The sequence below is a fragment of the Labeo rohita genome, chromosome 22 (assembly GCF_022985175.1).
Source record: "Labeo rohita strain BAU-BD-2019 chromosome 22, IGBB_LRoh.1.0, whole genome shotgun sequence".
Taxonomy (NCBI): domain Eukaryota; kingdom Metazoa; phylum Chordata; class Actinopteri; order Cypriniformes; family Cyprinidae; genus Labeo; species Labeo rohita.
In genome coordinates this window covers 37,557,198-37,575,798 of record NC_066890.1, presented here as the reverse complement: position 1 = coordinate 37,575,798, position 18,601 = coordinate 37,557,198, and the positions used below count along the sequence as shown (strand labels likewise).

Here is an 18,601-nt window from a genome sequence, read left to right as displayed (position 1 = left end):
TATTGATGGCAAAGTGTGAGTCGGTGAATAAAGAACATTTTCTACAATACAGGTGAATCATGGGACAGAAAAAACAACTGTGGGGATCGTCTATGTGCACAGAGGAAAAACAAAACGCAGAAAACAGCAGGGATAAACAAAACAAAATGATCAAGTGTTCAACTAAACAGAAAATTGTATAAGACTACAGTTGAAAAAAGAAATACACAAAAGGGTGCTGATTAGTTGATGTTGAAACAGGCCAGACCACCTGAAACACGTCCATCACATATATAAGCCCCCGATAGATGTCAGATTTACATAAGAAATAAACATTTAGCACATTCAATATTAACAAAACTTAAATTGATGCTGTAACCGGGGCTGACATGATGTTTTTTTAACCAGAGTTGTTCTCTGTAACCTATGGAAGCTTGTTTTCGCAAACTTTGAATTCTGAGAAAATAAGTCAAGAATTGCTAGATTAAAAACTTGGATTTGCAAGATAAAAATTCGCTATTGCAAAAAAAGTCGGAGATATAAACTCGAAATTTTGAGGAAAAAAAAAAAAATGTTAAAACTTCGAGATGTAAACTCTGAATTCTGACTTTTTTTCTTGCAATTTCGAGTTTATATCTCGCAATTCTTACTTTTCACTCTCAATTCTAAGTTTAGCCTTCCCAATTTATTTCCCCCCAACGTAATAAAGAAATAACAGTTCTTAGTTTATGTCTCACAAGTTGCAACTTTTTTGATATTGCAAATTTATATCTCATAATTTGTACTGTCAAGTTTGTATTTCGGAATTCGGACTTCTTGCAATTATGAGTTTTCCCACATTTTTGGCCTTTTCCCTACAAATTACGAGTTTATGTGTCAAAACTTTATATCTCATATTTCAGACATTTGTTGAAATTGCGAATTTATATCGTAATTTGTATTGTCAAGTTTGTATTTCACAATTCTGACTTTATCTCGCATTTGTGAGTTTATATCCCACAAATTCTGCCTTTCTTCGTAGAAGAAGTATTTTGAACTTTTTTTCTCAAAATTGCAAATATACATCTCATAATTCTGACTTTTTTGAAATTGCGAATTTATATCTCGTAATTTGTGTAGACGAGTTTGTATTTCGCAATTCTGACTTATCACAATTCTGACTTATCACAATTCTGACTTTTCTCTTGCATTTGAGAGTTTATATCCAATAAATTTAGCCTTTTTTCGCACATTTTGGAGCTCTTCTCGTAAATTGAGAGTTTATATCTCAAAACTGACTTTATATCTCACAATTCAGTTGTTTGTTTTTTTTTTAAATCGTTAATTTATATTGTATTTTGTGTTGTTTATATCTCACAAATTCTTGTTTTTCCCCACACATTTTGGACTTTTACTCAGAATTGCAAGTTTTCATCTCGAAATTGCTTTTTTATCTCACAATTCAGACTTTAAGAGACAGAATTGTGAAATATAAACTATGTTTTATCTTGTGGCGGAAACAAGCTTTCATAGTAAGCTGTTAGTGATAATTTCAGATGTCAACTATACCTTTATTTTTGCAGGATTGTAGCTTATAATAAAGTCTGCAGTGGTCTTTTCCAGTTTTTCACATTGAAAAACAATTGTTTATTCAAACGGTCACCTTTATGAATCGCCATGTAGAGGAATTGTCCGTATTGTACAAAGAAAAGGGTAACAATTTACAAATACAAAATGCTGACAAAGGATATGCAATCATTTCTTGGATGGCAAACAAGTAGTTGTACATGAAACAAAAAAAAAAAAAAAAAAAAAAAAGTCAAAACAACAATGCAAAGTCATACAAAGAACATCATTGTAGGCCAAACCCCCGAACAGTTCGTCATCCGATCAGTTTGGAGAGTAAAATCGATGTCATTTCTATCTCTGAATCACAGTGTAATGCCATGAACAAAAGACATCACACTTTTATCGAAAAAGAAAGCTATATACATTGATAATGTTAATTCCGTAATGTACATGAAATAGTAAAAGTTTACAGTCAAAAAAGTAATTGAATTTGCCCTCCCTATTTTGACTAAAAAAATAGAAATTAATATCTCTAAGTGTAATACTTTTTCCTTTTAAAAACAATAAAATACATACAATGCCTTGCGCTCGACCTGTTCCGCTTTTCTAGCTTGCTGTAGAAAACCGCATTTGGGTTTTTGTTACTACGTTAATTTCAGGACATTTATCAAAATTATATTCTCTCAATTTAGACTTTTACACTGGGAGCTGCCAAAGTTGTTGTTTGGGTAACAGTGAATCAATCGTACGACGTCGGGCAGTTCATCAAGCACACGAAGCAAGCCGTAGCATATCCAAGAAGAGACAAGTTCAGCTTAATTAAAAATCAAAATAAAAGAATATCATTCACATATACCAATACAGTAAAACCGAGCCAAGCATTGAGAGCCAAAGATGTGCTAACCTGTTGAGAAATCTGTACAATAGGCTCCAGTATTTTGAGGATGTTGGGTGAAAAACAATCCGGTCCAGGGAGTTTGTTGGCCAGGTTTGGCTTGGAGGATACTTAGGTTTGTGCAAGGCACTACGGATCCACCAGGGGGGGCGCTCAATTTATTCCCCGAAACACATTGGAGAGGCAACGAAAGATGCGAAATGCTTTAAAGATGCACGACCCGCATCCAAAGGCATCGTTTTTGCAGTTGTCCATCCGATTAAGCTAGCAGTGGATAAAATTGACGCTCCTCCGATAAACGAAACCCAACGCTCACATCTCCCTGAGGAAAATAAAACATTTCTATGGCACGTAGGATTGTCCGAGAGAGTATTTATGAACGCACGTGTAAGGAGAGGCAGGTGAAGTCCGTGTTTACTATAAACTATGGCATTGATAGAAATTTTCACAGTAGAAAACACATGGAACAAAAAAAAAAAAAAGACATTGACAATCACATTTGGTGCAAACAAACCAAAAACAGTGAACAAAGTTTTTGTACGCAAAACTACTGAACTCGGGGCACCAGAAAGTTTGTTCGGTAAGATACTGCAGTGAGCGAAGAAGACCAAGGGAATCACAAATGGTTGTACGCCCACTGTAACTACAGAGCCAATAAAATAAAAAGAAAACATCGCTAAATGTTTCAGGGCGTTTTCGCGCAACAAACTGTGATTCAGTAGTCTCTACGGAAGTGACTAAATTCAGTTTAAAAACACATGGGCGAAAGCTTTTTGCGAAGTAACGACAAGTGGCTTTGCAAATTTTTTGTATTATTCAAATAAGTGCTTCACGTAATCGACGAAGAGATAAACTCCATAATACCTCAGATTAGCAGAGCCGAACGATGTACCGTAAAATAAAAGCTAGTTTTTACGCATACCACAACTTCGTAATACTCTATGGTTAAACTTTCGTTTCATCAAATTTTTCGCAACTGGCTCTGCGAATTTCAAATAAAGACACCCATTTAAGCGAATCTTTGGGTTCTAAGCTTTCACCAAAATCAAAAGGGGAGTGATACGTAATCATTGCGAAAGAGAGAGCCTCTAGTGGCCGAATTTGGGATTGCGGACATGGTTCTTGCTGCCCCGAAACAAGCCTGTTAAAGAAATTCAAACAACTAAAGAGAGATGCACTTGGCTCTAAAAAAATTTTTTCTAACAACATACTGAGGTAGACTGTGTCCAAACAACCAACAGAAAGACATTAGCGCTAGTAAACCACCTGCGTTCGCGACCACACCGGCTGTATCTCTCCTTAAACTAAAAATAAACAACTAAAAGACTAGTTTTACCCGCCTTAGAGTATTGTAATAAAAGCTAGCAGGGATTTACATAATTATGAGGATCATAAAATAAATAAAATATCATTATTTGCCTTTTCAAAGATATGGTAATATTATTTAGGTAAAAACAAAAATCAGACGTCTGCTCACTGCTACAAGAAATAAAAACTGACTTTCTTTGTAATAGTGTATGAAGAGCTACAAGCAAGTTTGATTTTGATTAAACTTCTATGTACATCTAAGATAAAGCCAATGGGACCAAGGGAACGTTTTTTATCAGGCTACTGTGAGGAAAGGAAAAAAGCTTACGTGTGAATTTCAGCCTCGTCCTGTCGTTTCCCTCCTGAACTACCCACAAATAAATATACATACACACACACACAAATATCCACGCACATACATGAAATGTGCACATTTTTTGATAATGACGAGCGAGATCCAGTAAAAACGCCATCTCTTTTGCCTCTGGCGATCGGAGAAGGCACAAAGTTGAGGAATCGAGCGTTTGCCTACGAAAGCTGGATTATTTGGGAAAAAGCGGCGTCATTCTGACAGAGAAGGAAGTTTACTTTCCCTGTGGTCTTCTAAGACTTCCCTTTCACGGCTTATTGCGTGAAGCTGTGCGAAAACTACACTCACGTTTGATATAGGTACCGGAGCCTCACTGGGGATAAATTACAGGAATGTTTTATTGATCCGATTCGAATATTGTCAAGTCGAATGCGTATATTTCCGTCGTCGAAAAACAAACAACCCAGAATCCCTCGGTAGAGCTTATCTTTCATATTAAAATCCTTAATCTAGGTAAAAAATCCAGCCTGATCTCATGGCAAATTGTACATATTTTATGAGGCGGCTAATTCGTATGACCTCATTCGTACAAATTCATACGTTTTTAGCGAAAACGTACGGATTTTACGAGTCGCACAATACGTATGAATTTGTACGAATGACTTACACCTAGCCCTGCCACTCAAATCATACATATTGAGTGAGTGAGGTAGTACGAATTCGTACGAATTTGTGAAATACGTACGAATTGGTCGTGAGATAACGTTGGAAAAATCAGGTAAATCGAGCCAAAAACAACCTTTCATATCCCACTGAAGACAAAGCTCCGAAACATTCCCAAAACATTCTCCACAACAGCTATCGGCAATCCCAAAATTTGATTTATGGAAATATTTACTCTCTTGAACTGAGCAGTTATTCCGAAATGAAATTGTCATTTTGCATCATTCGAATTCAGGCCAAACCAAAAACGCTCCCCACTGTACGCTGGAATATCATTGTGAGTCAACTTGCACGTTAATTAATGCGATTTTTTTTTTGGTTAGACATAAAAAAAACAGCTCATAAAAAGAGACATTGTTGCAAAAAATATTGTATAAGCAAAGCTGATGAAGACATTAGAAAAAGACATTAGAATTATGTACAAAAGTTCAGATGTTGTGAATAGTATATTTAAAATACTGATACCAATCAATATTTAAATATATATATATATATATATATATATATATATATATATACCACACATATATATATATATATATGAAAATCAAATACCCACTATATATCAGAGCAGCAGCTATTGGTCAGTCTGAGGAACTCTTTTGTCCAATTCATAACTGTTAAATATCCTTCAGCCGGTAAAAAGGACACAGGAGTAAAAAGCTCAGAGGAAAAAAATAATAATAATAAAGCAAATAAATTAAACCTCATTCACCAGAACACCGTGTGAATATCATCTAAGTGAATTCAGGAATTCTCCAGGACAAAATAAAAGTCATTCCTCTACAAAACGAAGGTTTGTTCTAAAAGTATATAAGCCATCCCATAGTTCCACACTGTAAAGTCATTGTTCTAAAGAAATTAACACAAGCATTGATAGACACTTCTCTTTTTATAGGCCACTTAATAAAAGGCCACTATCTTTAAAAAAAGAAAAAATAGAGACAGGAAATAAGCATCCAAGGGAAAAGGAAGTGGACTTTGAGGTGACGTAGCCGAAGCAGCTTTTCTGGTTGATTTAGTCATGTTCACAGTTTGCTTTTCCCCACCGCCCAACCAAACTGTCTTGGAAACTTGGCAAAAGTGTAAAAGTGTCAGAAAGCGAATGGTGCGTTGGATGATGGGCGAAAATAACGTCCGTTTTCGTTGTAACCATACTAGTGTAGCCGTGAGACGGAAACATCAACAACAACGACGTCGACAACAAAAAAGACCTGAGATCTGTATCTTTAAGGGCCTCTGCAAAAATAACGCATTTAAAAACTTTTCTTAAAAAAAAACAAAAAACAAAAACTGAAAAAGCCGAGGCGAATGTTAGGACGGACTAGATCTGGGTAAAGACAGAATTCGGCCATTTTTCTTTCCACCGTTCATATGTGTGTAGGGCACGTGCTCCTCGTAATTGCCCCGTAGGCCCACCGAGGGGCCGTTGTCTCTACTGAGGCTGTCCTCACGTTGGGAACAGGATGAGGGGTCCAGTGGTATGCTCTCCATGTTCTCGAAGTCCATGTCGAACTCCTCGCTCTCTGGCGGTTTGTTCTCCTCGCTGTAGAAGAAGGAGACTTCTTGGAAAGTGGGATGCAGGTCCTCCTTGATCATCTCGATGATCTCGAGGAAGGTGGGCCGCATCTTCGGGTTGTACTGCCAACACATCTGCATGAGGTTGTGCCTGGGAGAAGAGTTGGAGCGAGAAAAGACAATTTTAAACCACCTAAACCTCATTCTCCATGTGCCTCTATGATGGGTACAGAAATATGAATGCAGGTTTGTCACAACAGAACAAAACATTTCAGGATTTTTCTCCATATAGCGGACTTCAAAGGAGATCATCTGGTTGAAGGTCCAAACTTACTTGGTTAACCAGCTACAAACGATGGTCTAAGATGAATTTCTATGGTACTTACATTCTCTCCGGACAGTTCTCCGGTCTGTCCAGGTACCCTCCATCCATGACAAACTTGAGCACTTGCTCATTAGACAGTCCCTGGTAAGGCTGCTCGGCAAGTGTGCTGATCTCCCATAATACCACTCCAAAAGACCTGAAAGTCAGCAGATTGTTATTACAGCATTGGGACTGTCTACATATGCGTTCATTTTGGTGGAACCTTCTACCATCTTCTTGGTCTTCTAACCCAAGAATGTCCAATCCTCCTCCTGGAGGACCAATGTCCAGCAAACTCCAGTAATCCAGAAGACCTGGAACTCTGCAGGACAGTAGCCCTCCAAAAACAGGACTGGACACTCAAGAGGACTGGCATAGTACTTCTCGACTAGTTTCTTGTGGGAGATCTGAATGTTCTTCTAAACACCTAATTCGCAAAAAATCTCTGGGAAACACCCACCAGCAGTCTGAGTGAGCAGTGAAAACGCCATCTTTTAGGGACTCTGGCGCCATCCATCTGACGGGCAATAAGCCCTTCCCGCCCTTGCGATAGTAATCAGTCTCATAGATGTCTCGTGTCATACCAAAATCTGCAACAAAAAACGAAAATCAAGATTTTTCATCCTTCGAAACTCGAGTTCGACTCTAAATATAATCGTTTCTGGTCTTCTTACCTCCAATTTTCACAGTAAGATCTTCAGCCACCATACAGTTTCTGGCAGCGAGGTCTCTGTGGACAAACTTCTTAGCGTTGAGGTACGCCATGCCATCTGCTATCTCCGCTGCCATTTGGATCATCTCCTTCAGGGTTGGCGGAGGACGACCTGGGTTATTCTGTTAAAAAACGCATTGTAATCAATGGCCACAGCTACAGACTACTGTTAGCTATTGATTGTGATTGACTCATGTAGCACTTGAAGATAAAGTGAAATTGGATTATTTAGCACCAAATTACAGCATTTGGACCATTTTACTGTTGACATCCTCAAATGAGGTACAATGAAATTGGGGGTTCGTCCGGGATATGACGATTTGGGATTGGGATTATTTAGCATCAAATGGCAGAATGTGGTCCAAATGTACTGTTAAAACATCCTCAAATGGGGTGCAAAGAAACTGGGGGTTTGTCCGGGATATGACGATTTGGGATTGGGATTATTTAGCATCAAATGGCAGAATGTGGTCCAAATGTACTGTTAAAACATCCTCAAATGAGGTGCAAAGAAACTGGGGGTTCGTCCGGGATATGACGATTTGGGATTGGGATTATTTAGCATCAAATGGCAGAATGTGGTCCAAATGTACTGTTATAACATCCTCAAATAAGGTGCAATGAAACTGGGGGATCGTCCGGGATACCACGATTTGGGATTGGGATTATTCAGCTTTAAATGGCAGCATGTGGTCCAAATGTACTGTTATAACATCCTCAAATGAGGTGCAATGAAATTGGGGACTCAACCGGGATACGCCAATTTGGGATTGTGATTATCCTGCATCAAATGGTAGCATGTGGTCCAAATGTATTGTTATAACACCGTCAAATGAGGTACAATGGAATTGGGGGTTCGTCCGGGATACGCCAATTTGGGATTGGGATTATCCTGCATCAAATGGCAGAATGTGGTCCAAATGTACTGTTAAAACATCCTCAAATGAGGCGCAATGAAATTGGGGGCTCGTCCGGGATACGACATTTGGGATCTGGGTTATTCTACATTAGAAACATGAAAACTTACCTCAGAATCAGGTCTCAAACTACGCAGGTAGCTTTTTAGATCACCGTGTGTCATAAGCTCCATGACGACCAACGTCGGTTGCCCCTTAGATACCACACCAAGCAACCGGACCTAGGCGAACGTTGAACATTTAGACAAGGTTGTTTGTGCCTTGATTATTTTGGTTCTCCAAGTTATCAACACTCACCACATGATGGCAGCTGAAGGCTTTCATGACCGAAGCCTCGTTGAGGAACTCGATCCTCTCACGTAGGCTCGCAGACTCGTTGACGGTTTTAACGGCCACTCTTGTCTCCGGTTCGCCCTTCACAATGTCTTTAGCGATGCCTTCGTACACCATTCCAAACGATCCCTGACCGAGCTCTCTCAGAACGCTGATCTTCTCCCGAGGCACCTCCCATTCATCTGGGATGTACACTACAAACACACAAATTAAAATTTTTAATAATAATTACATTTTATTTTCAACAAAAATATGCAAATTGAAAGCTATAAAACAACAAAAAGAGTAAATATGATGCAATTTTTATTCCATTGTTGCAACTATTTTTTTTGTCAAGCGTATTATTTCTTTGATTATTTATATAAAGATGCCAAATTTTATTTATCCTTATTTTATTTAGACAAACTTATCGATAATGACATTAGTTCACAATGTTTTTATTATCAATTTAATGAAGTGGATTACATCTAAATATCTTACCATCATTTGCACTTATATATTCTGGGTTCGAGGAAGCAATCAGTGGGCCAGTTGGTCCTTCAGTTTGTCTGAGGGAAAAGATATTTATACATGACTGCGTTGTCTAGATGATAAACAAGTAATTAATTTAAGAGTGTCTAACACATACTTCTTCCTAAGGACAATGAAGACTGTACTGGCCAGAAACAGCAGTACAATGAAGCAGATGAGTGGGCCGATGATGATTTTCATGTTCATATCTCCTGCAAAACATGTATATTAGAAACCACAGTGGCCAAAATAGCAGTAAAACAATGTAATAAATACAGTAAAGCTTATTATCTTGAACAAAGAAGTATGCAGGCTCCATCCAGGAACCGTTCTGGCCAGCAAAGTGGCACATATGACAGCATTTGGACCATTTTACTATTAATAACATCCTCAAATGAGGTGCAATGAAACCGGGGGCTCGTCTGGGATACAATGATTTGGGACTGTCATTATTCAGCATCAAAAGGCAGCATGAAGCCTGAATGTACTTTTATAACATCCTCAAATGAGGTGTAATGAAATTGGCGGCTCGTAGAAAATAACACTAAAACAATGCAACAAATACAGTGAAGCTTACCGTCTTGAACAATAAAATTGGGGGCTCGTCCGGGATTTAACGATTTGGGATTGAGATTATTCAGCATCACATGGCAGCATGTGGCCCGAATATACTGTTAAAACATCCTCAAATGAGGTGCAATGAAACTGGGGACTCATTGAAAATAACAGTAAAACAATGCAATAAATACAGTGAAGCTTACTGTCTTGAACAATGAAATTGGGGGCTCGTCCGGGATACGACGATTTGGAATTGTTATTATTCAGCATCACATGGCAGCATGTGGTCCAAATGTACTGTTATAACATCCTCAAATGAGATGCAATTAAATTGGGGGCTCGTCCGGGATACAACGACTTGGGATTGTTATTATTCAACATCAAATGGCAGCATGTGGTCCGAATGTACTTTTATAACATCCTCAAATGAAGTGCAATGAAATTGGGGGCTTGTCCGGGATACGACGACTTGGGATTGGGATTATTCAGCATCAAATGGCAGCATGTGGTCCGAATGTACTTTTATAACATCCTCAAATGAGGTGTAATGAAATTGGGGGCTCGTTGAAAATAACACTAAAACAATGCACAAATAGAACGAAGCTTACCGTCTTGAACAATAAAATTGGGGGCTCGTCCGGGATTTAACGATTTGGGATTGAGATTATTCAGCATCACATGGCAGCATGTGGCCCGAATATACTGTTAAAACATCCTCAAATGAGGTGCAATGAAATTGGGGGCTCATTGAAAATAACAGTAAAACAATGCAATAAATACAGTGAAGCTTACTGTCTTGAACAATGAAATTGGGGGCTCATCCGGGATACAACAATTTGGGATTGTATTAAGCATCAAATGGCAGCATGTGGCCCGAATGTACTTTTATAACATCCTCAAATGAGGTGCAATGAAATTGGGGGCTTGTCGAAAATATAAGTAAAACAATGCAATAAATAGTGAAGCTTACTGTCTTGAACAATGAAATTGGGGGCTCGTCCGGGATACGACGATTTGGAATTGTTATTATTCAGCATCAGATGGCAGCATGTGGTCCAAATGTACTGTTATAACATCCTCAAATGAGATGCGATTAAATTGGGGGCTCGTCCGGGATACAACGACTTGGGATTGTTATTATTCAACATCAAATGGCAGCATGTGGTCCGAATGTACTTTTATAACATTCTCAAATGAGATGCAATTAAATTGGGGGCTCGTCCGGGATACAACGACTTGGGATTGTTATTATTCAACATCAAATGGCAGCATGTGGTCCGAATGTACTTTTATAACATCCTCAAATGAAGTGCAATGAAATTGGGGGCTTGTCCGGGATACAACGACTTGGGATTGGGATTATTCAGCATCAAATGGCAGCATGTGGTCCAAATGTATGGTTATAACATCCTCAAATGAGATGCAATTAAATTGGGGGCTCGTCTGGGATACAACGACTTGGGATTGTTATTATTCAACATCAAATGGCAGCATGTGGTCCGAATGTACTTTTATAACATCCTCAAATGAAGTGCAATGAAATTGGGGGCTTGTCCGGGATACGACGACTTGGGATTGGGATTATTCAGCATCAAATGGCAGCATGGGGTCCAAATATACTATTACAACATCCTCAAATGAGGTGCATTGAAATTGGGGGCTCATTGAAAATAACAGTAAAACAATGCGATAAATACAGTGAAGCTTACTGTCTTGAACAAAGAAGTATGCAGGCTCCGTCCAGGAACCGTTGCTGGCCAGCGAAGTGGCACGTATTCTCACACTGTAATTCCCAGGATGCCCTACTCGTAATCGATAGCCATGGTTTTTTTCATAAGTGATTCTGGACACACAGATTTGATCCTCCTGAGGGACAAAAAATAAATAAAAATATATACACCTTTTTGAACACAGATATTGATATATTCAACATTTTTACATAAAAAATACAAATTAATAAATATTTAATTATTGTATACATTTTGGACTGCATTTTTTAATACCTAAAAATGTATATTTGCAATATATACAAATATTTATCAACAATTAAATAAAATAGTGAAAAAATTGAACACGTACATAGTTATCCGACATTCTCATGTATTTGACTTCGTACAGTATGATCATGCCATTGGGTGCTTTTGGCTCCTGCCATTTGATGTAGACAAAATCCGGTTGATCGGGAAAAAATTCGTGAGTCACTGGCCCGACAACGTTGTCAGCTTTTACTAAGAACACAGGCAGGAAGTCGACACATTAGGACATGAATTCAAACCAAGATAATAAAAAAGAGTGGTGCAGCAGCCTTACGCTCAGGCAGGGTTCGGGCGTTGACGTATGTTGGCATGCTGCAGCGGTTCGGATCTGTGGGATGGTTGCAGGCCTGAATTTCGATCTGGTAGCTGGTGAAGTGGACCAGGTTGGAGATGACCATGAACTCTTTGGAGCTGGCTTTGAACACCATTTTCTGACTCTTTTCTTTCTCCGGGCTCGAAGTGGTGGAAAAGTTGGGCAGGCTGGACGACGTGCTCGCGAAATTCGGCAAGGTAGCGTTGGCCACGCCAACTGAGCGCCGCCGTCGGTGGGGTCTGTGGGTTGACATTTAAAGTGAGTTTCAGATGAAGCAAATGCACCAAAATAAACTCCTCAATGATTTTACTTCTAATGCTACATAATGAAAAGCAGATGATGTTTGTAATGCATTATTTGTGCATTATTTGATCACTTCTGCCACAGAGAACGATGAGAAATGTTTGTGAATGATATCAGTCTTTGTAGTAAATATAGTAAGTAGTAAATATATGCTATAATATTTATTTCATTGTCGCTAACAACTATTCTGTAATAGGTGTAAAAATGTTGTACATTCGATTACGTTTTTAGATATTTTAATGTAAAACTTACATAGTTCATGTAAATATGTGTTTTGTTTCCAAAATTATATTTTTATATATTAATGTAAAATTGAAAACTATAAAACATTAATTAAAAAATCATGTAAATGTTTATACATTCAAAAGTTTTAATAAATTGTAAATATAAACCTTACATAGTTGTAAGAATTAACTAAAAACAAATCATATTTAATATCATATAACATTTTTAGATTTTAACATTTCTAATGTTTCTTGTAAATGTAAACATTTCTTAAAAAATATATATTTTAATGTAAAATTAAAGACTATAAAACATTAGTTTAAAAATCCTGTAAATATGTTATACGTTCAAAGGTCTTTACGTTTTTATTTTTATTTTTTTAATATTTAAAAGTAAAACTAAAGATTTAAAGGTTAAAGGTTTAAATTAACTAAAAATTAACTATAAAACATTAATAAATAAATATTTCTTCCGTTTTTTTTGGTTAAATATATTTTAATGTGAAATTGAAGACTATAAAAAAAGTAATTAAAAAATCTTGTAAATGTTATACATTCAAATTTTTTTAATATATACCAAGATGATATATTTTTATATTTTAATGTACAATTGAAAACTACAAAACATTCACTAAAAATCATGTAAATGTCATACATTCAAAAAGTATATTTTTAAAAGTATATTTTAATGTAAAACTGAAAACTAAGAATGAACTTAAATAAAAATCATGTAAATATGTAGTTTCTCCCCAAGTTTACATTTTTTATATTTTAATGTAAAATTGAAGACTATAAAACACTAATCAAAAATTCATGTAAATGTGTGTTATATGGTTAATTCCAGTGCTTTGATAATTTATTTAGTCATCTGATTCTTTCTTTCAATTAATTAAATAATTTTATTTCCAGAATTTTACTCAAATTACACCTATTTTATCTATAATTATTTAAATAAAATAAATAAAATAAATAAATAAAAATAAATAAAACTATACTACATATATTACATAAAAACCAATACCGAACTAAAACGAAACCATAAACATAACATAAATATGAATAAAATATAAATATAAACAATCTCAAACAGATTAAGCTACAATGTGGCAACGCAATTAACCAAATAACCAGAAGATGGCGCTATAAACCCACCATATTCAACAGTTCAGTTTGGACGATATTTAAATAATAATAAGGAAAATGACCAAAGAACATCAAATTACTAAAAATGTAACTAAAAACAGAAATTAAAACATGAATAGATGTATAAGAGTAAATTAAAAAACTTAATACTATCATATTAAAATATAAAAAATATAAAAAAACATTACATTTTAAATATTTATTCTTAATCTCTATCAGTAAGGACATAAAATTCCTAAAAAATTTTACCAAAATGAACTGAAATTAAAATAAATAACAATAATAATAATAATAAATTTAAAAACATAATACTTTCATATTAAAATATTAAATTATTATCAGATTTAATCATCATCTATCTATCAGTATTCTGGCGTGTCATAATGACGGTTGTCATCTCGTAAGTGTTGTGTACCTGGGTTCAAACACTTCATTATGGAGGTAGTTTTCAAACGTCTTGCGAAATTCAGTCTCCTCAGCCTCTTTCTTCAGCTGCGTCTCTGTTTTGGGACAGGCGCAGCAGCGGCCCTTCTGGTCGGGCACCTCCGTTTGGTTCCACTTCTGGTCGTCTTCGATGTCGTGGTGCGTCGGCGTATGGGACGGCACTTTCATCCCTGTTTGGCGAGAAACGAGAGTGTAAACATGAGTAAAAATAAGCCGTTAAGCTGTGGACGTCCGACCCTACAGACGCTTTCACTGATCTGCACCTTGCTGGCAGTAGTCGAACTTGTAGTGCGTGATGTCCTCATCCTGCTTCTGGCAGTAGACGATGTAGTGGGTGATGTTGCCGTTGGGGTCGGAGGGCGGCTTCCACTTGAGAATGATCTCGGAGGAGGAGTTGGACCAGGAAATGGGGTCCAGCGGTACCGAGGGTCCTGTTACACATCAGAAACACATCAGCTTTGCGTTCTCGGATAACAAGCTTTCACGAGTCATTTCATTCACAGCACGCTACAGGCCTCACATGAGGGGGAGTAAATGATGACAGGATTTTCATTTTGAGGTGAACTGTCCCTTTAAGAACCAAAATAACGAAAGTAAACTGCGGCTGTACATTTGTGAATGTACTTACGGGTGGCGTTGGTGCGCACGTAGATGATCTCGCTTTTGGCCCCGCGGACGAGGTGGTCGTCGGAGGCGGCGAGTTGGGTTTTGACCATGATGGCGTACTGGGTCCAGGGCTTCAGAGGCATGATGATGAGACCCGGCTCGTTCTGGCCTTTGCCCTCGGAGTTACGCTCGGGAGGCTCCACGTCTGCGATCGCCCAGCTGTTAGAGCCACAGGCGTCCTGGCCGTCATACTCCGTCACGTTCTTATAAGGACTGAACAGGAAAACAGACGATGTTAGATAGTACTTTAATGCTTCATAGATGATGTAAATTACACAGTTTTAATGTTACAGCAGATGAGCGATAAAAGGCTGAGAAAATTTATAAAAATTGATTAATTTTAAATCTAAAATAATTAACATATATAGTGTTACATTTTAATTTATTAACAATTTAATTAATTGCATTTATTAATTATTGTTCAGTTTATAAATTATGTAAATATTATGTATTGAATTTGTGGTATATTTTACATTTTACTTTTAATGTTTGTATTATAACAATTATTATACAATGAAAATTAATAAAATTAATATTTTAATCTAAAACAATTAACATATATATATTTAGTGTTAAAAGTATAAAATTCTGTTTATTATTTAAACCAATGTAATTAATTGCATTTGTTTATTAATTATTGTTCACTTGCAAATATTATGCATTAAAATTTTGACCTTCTTTCAATGTCTGATGGAACGTTTTGTGATAATTAATATAATATATAATTATATGATTAGATAATATAATGTTATTATTTTAGAATAATAAAATTTTAATCTAAAATAATACGTATATCATGTTAGAAAGTACAAAAAAGTATTTTATTTGATAACTTAATTACATTTATTATGTTTATTATTGTTCAGTTTATAAATTATGTAAATATTATGTATTACAATAGCTGCTTTACATTCAATGTTTCATTGTCAATTATTATTAGAATATATAATTGCATATAATCATATATAATTGCTAAGAAAATAAAATGAATATTTTAATCTAAAACAATGAACATGTATACACTGTTGGACAGCATACATTTCTAAATTTTTATTAATTATTAATCATTTAATGACACTTAATAATTGTTTATAAAATACGTAAATATGTATTAAATTATGTATTATAATTACTATTATTATTATTATTATTTTTGATAAATTATAATGTATAACAATAATAAATCAATTTCTACATTTTTATTTATTAATTTAGTTAATTATCTAAATATGTATTAAAATAGTTATGCTTTATTATTATTATTATTATGGTTATATAATTAATATAATACATAATTCAAAGTCTACATTTTTATTTATTAATTTAATTAATTACATTTATTGTTTAATATTCAGTTTATAAATTGTAAACATGTATTAAAATAGTTATTTTTAAATTATTTTTAATATTTCAATGTCAAATATTATTATAATATATAATTATAACAACAATTATATATATCTGCTGAGAAAATAAAATGAATATTTAATTTAAAACAATTGACATGATGCAGTGATAGTGTAAAATTCTACATTTTTATTTATGAATAATTAAATTACTTCTTTAAGTTTTTTATTATTACTGTTCAGTTTATGAATTATGTAAATATGTATTAAAATGTAAAAATACATAATCTACTTTTACAATTAACTAATTATAATAATTAAAATAATTTAAAAATATTTTAAAAAATATTTTTTCTACTTTAAAGCAATGTAAAAACAAGTAGAAAATTATAATTATAATTAAAATATCTAATTACAAATTATATAATTATATTAGAAATACATTTTAATTATATAATTATAAATAATATAAATAATATTACATAATTTTATTAGCCAAATGTAAACCTTTTAATGTCAAAAGCAGTTTACAAATAACAGGACATGGAACAACATTTTTATTTATTTTAATTCTAAACAAACCTAATATAACATTTTACTATTAACTAAACATAATATTTTTATAATTAAAATATTTTAATACTTTTAAGCAATTAAGAACCAAAGCAAAAACAAGCAACATTTCTATTAATCAGTTAAATAAATCATAAATAAAATAGTATTTTAATACAAATATTAAAAATAATAAGTAAATAAATACAAAACTATAACTTGTCATATTTCAAACATTCACACAAAATAATACCACTTAAATGAGCAGGATGTAGAACATTTATATTAATTAAGTATAGATAAATAAATAATACAAAAGATTATTTTTCAATATTAACATTAAAATACTAAGTAAATAAAAACAAAACTAAAATTGATCACAATGTTCAAAATATTAAAAACGTAAAAATAAAATTACAACAAAAATGAAATTGAAAAATCAGCTAAATATGACCTTACAAAACAGTAATAATATGTAAAAATAAAATAAAAACAACGTTAACACTCACGCTTCCTTATAGAAGACCATGAATCCCAGCAGGTCTCTGAAGTCCAAGGGCCAAAACGCTTGCCACTTAATGAGGATCTTGTCGGAGGTCGTGCGGATCACCGTAAAATTAAGAACTTGGGTTTCACCTGGAAGAGAAAACGGATGAACATCAGGTCCGGTTTGATACAACACTCAAACTGCGCTGAAACCAAAATCGCTGCGGCTCTTACAGAAGGCCTGGTCGGCGTACGCCGGGATGCTGATTTCGTTCTTCCTGTCCTTGGTCCCGGTCACTTCTTCCATGCGGATGATCTCAGACTTGCAGAGTTTGGAGTTGTAGCCGAAGTACATCCTGCCGTTGAGGATGGTGAGGTTGTGTTTGTTCCAGTCCCACAGCTGCCGCAGGTTCTGGTTGTCGAAGGCGTGGAAAGAGAAGTTCCTGCCAAGATCAAAAGTGACAAAGTAAGTTGCTGGACCCGGAAGCTCAGAAATCAATGCGGCGGTGTCTCACGTACTCGTTTTCCAGCGTTTCCCCGCGAATGACGCGCAGCTTGCGGAGGAAGGAGAGCGAGACGAGAGCGTAGGCTCTGCGGATGCTCAGATAGCCCGTGATCTCCTCCAGCTGACCCAGACTAGACTCCAGCTCCGCAGCGATGTTGTCTGAGGAATAGAGGATGTGTTTTCATATGCGTCAGTGACTTTACATACAGACACAGACTGATATTTACATGCATATTACAGTATGTGATTAAAATAAGTATTACATTGAAATCTGAATTACTGATTGGTCAGTCAGAGCAGTGTTTGTGTCATGATGCTCGACTGAATCATTCACTTGTGTATTTATAATAGTTTATTATTTAGTACTTTTTATTTTTAAAAATACATCAAATATTTAATTTTTTAGCTATTTTTATTTTTATTTGATATTTAGTGTTTAAACCTATAAATATTTGCATTATTTAAAAAGTTATAATAATGTTATTAATCTAAATGTGTTTTTCTGTTCAAATTAATAATTGACACTTTGTATAGATAAAATGTATACAGAATACAGAAGAATAATTAATAAATATAATAAATAAAAAATAGTATTAAATTATTATTTTTAATATATATGTAATTAATATTAAATCTTATAAATATTATTATATCTAATTATTATTAAATTATTATTATTAAAATAATTCAATAAATGTTGATTTTAATACTTTCTAATAGTTTTTTCTTTGCGTGGGATTGACAATTCATTTCTATAACTATTAATATTTAATTAATTTAAAATGTAATATGTTATGCACGTGTGTTTTTTCAAATGAATAACTGATAAAGTTATAATAGACTTTCTTTAACTATATTATATTGATAAAAACTGATATTATTCACATTATTTCTACATGGAACAATTG

The 18,601-nt window shown here is 34.7% G+C and overlaps 1 protein-coding gene across 1 annotated transcript in view; it reads right to left on the bottom strand.

The window, feature by feature from the left end:
* Positions 1-538: 538 nt before the first annotated feature.
* The window catches only part of insrb (insulin receptor b), a 106,611-nt gene continuing 88,548 nt past the window's right edge, over positions 539-18,601 (bottom strand). Inside the window, exons 5-21 of the mRNA XM_051095207.1 lie at positions 17,708-17,852; positions 17,423-17,631; positions 17,212-17,338; positions 14,767-15,017; positions 14,402-14,569; positions 14,110-14,308; positions 11,986-12,263; positions 11,755-11,903; positions 11,385-11,541; positions 9,236-9,329; positions 9,088-9,155; positions 8,572-8,801; positions 8,385-8,495; positions 7,320-7,479; positions 7,106-7,235; positions 6,668-6,802; positions 539-6,432 (exon numbers count right to left, since the gene is read on the bottom strand). Of these exons, the coding sequence (XP_050951164.1) occupies positions 6,078-6,432; positions 6,668-6,802; positions 7,106-7,235; positions 7,320-7,479; positions 8,385-8,495; positions 8,572-8,801; positions 9,088-9,155; positions 9,236-9,329; positions 11,385-11,541; positions 11,755-11,903; positions 11,986-12,263; positions 14,110-14,308; positions 14,402-14,569; positions 14,767-15,017; positions 17,212-17,338; positions 17,423-17,631; positions 17,708-17,852 (2,966 nt within the window). The 3' untranslated portion in view covers positions 539-6,077. The remainder of the gene's footprint in view (positions 6,433-6,667; positions 6,803-7,105; positions 7,236-7,319; positions 7,480-8,384; positions 8,496-8,571; positions 8,802-9,087; positions 9,156-9,235; positions 9,330-11,384; positions 11,542-11,754; positions 11,904-11,985; positions 12,264-14,109; positions 14,309-14,401; positions 14,570-14,766; positions 15,018-17,211; positions 17,339-17,422; positions 17,632-17,707; positions 17,853-18,601) is intronic.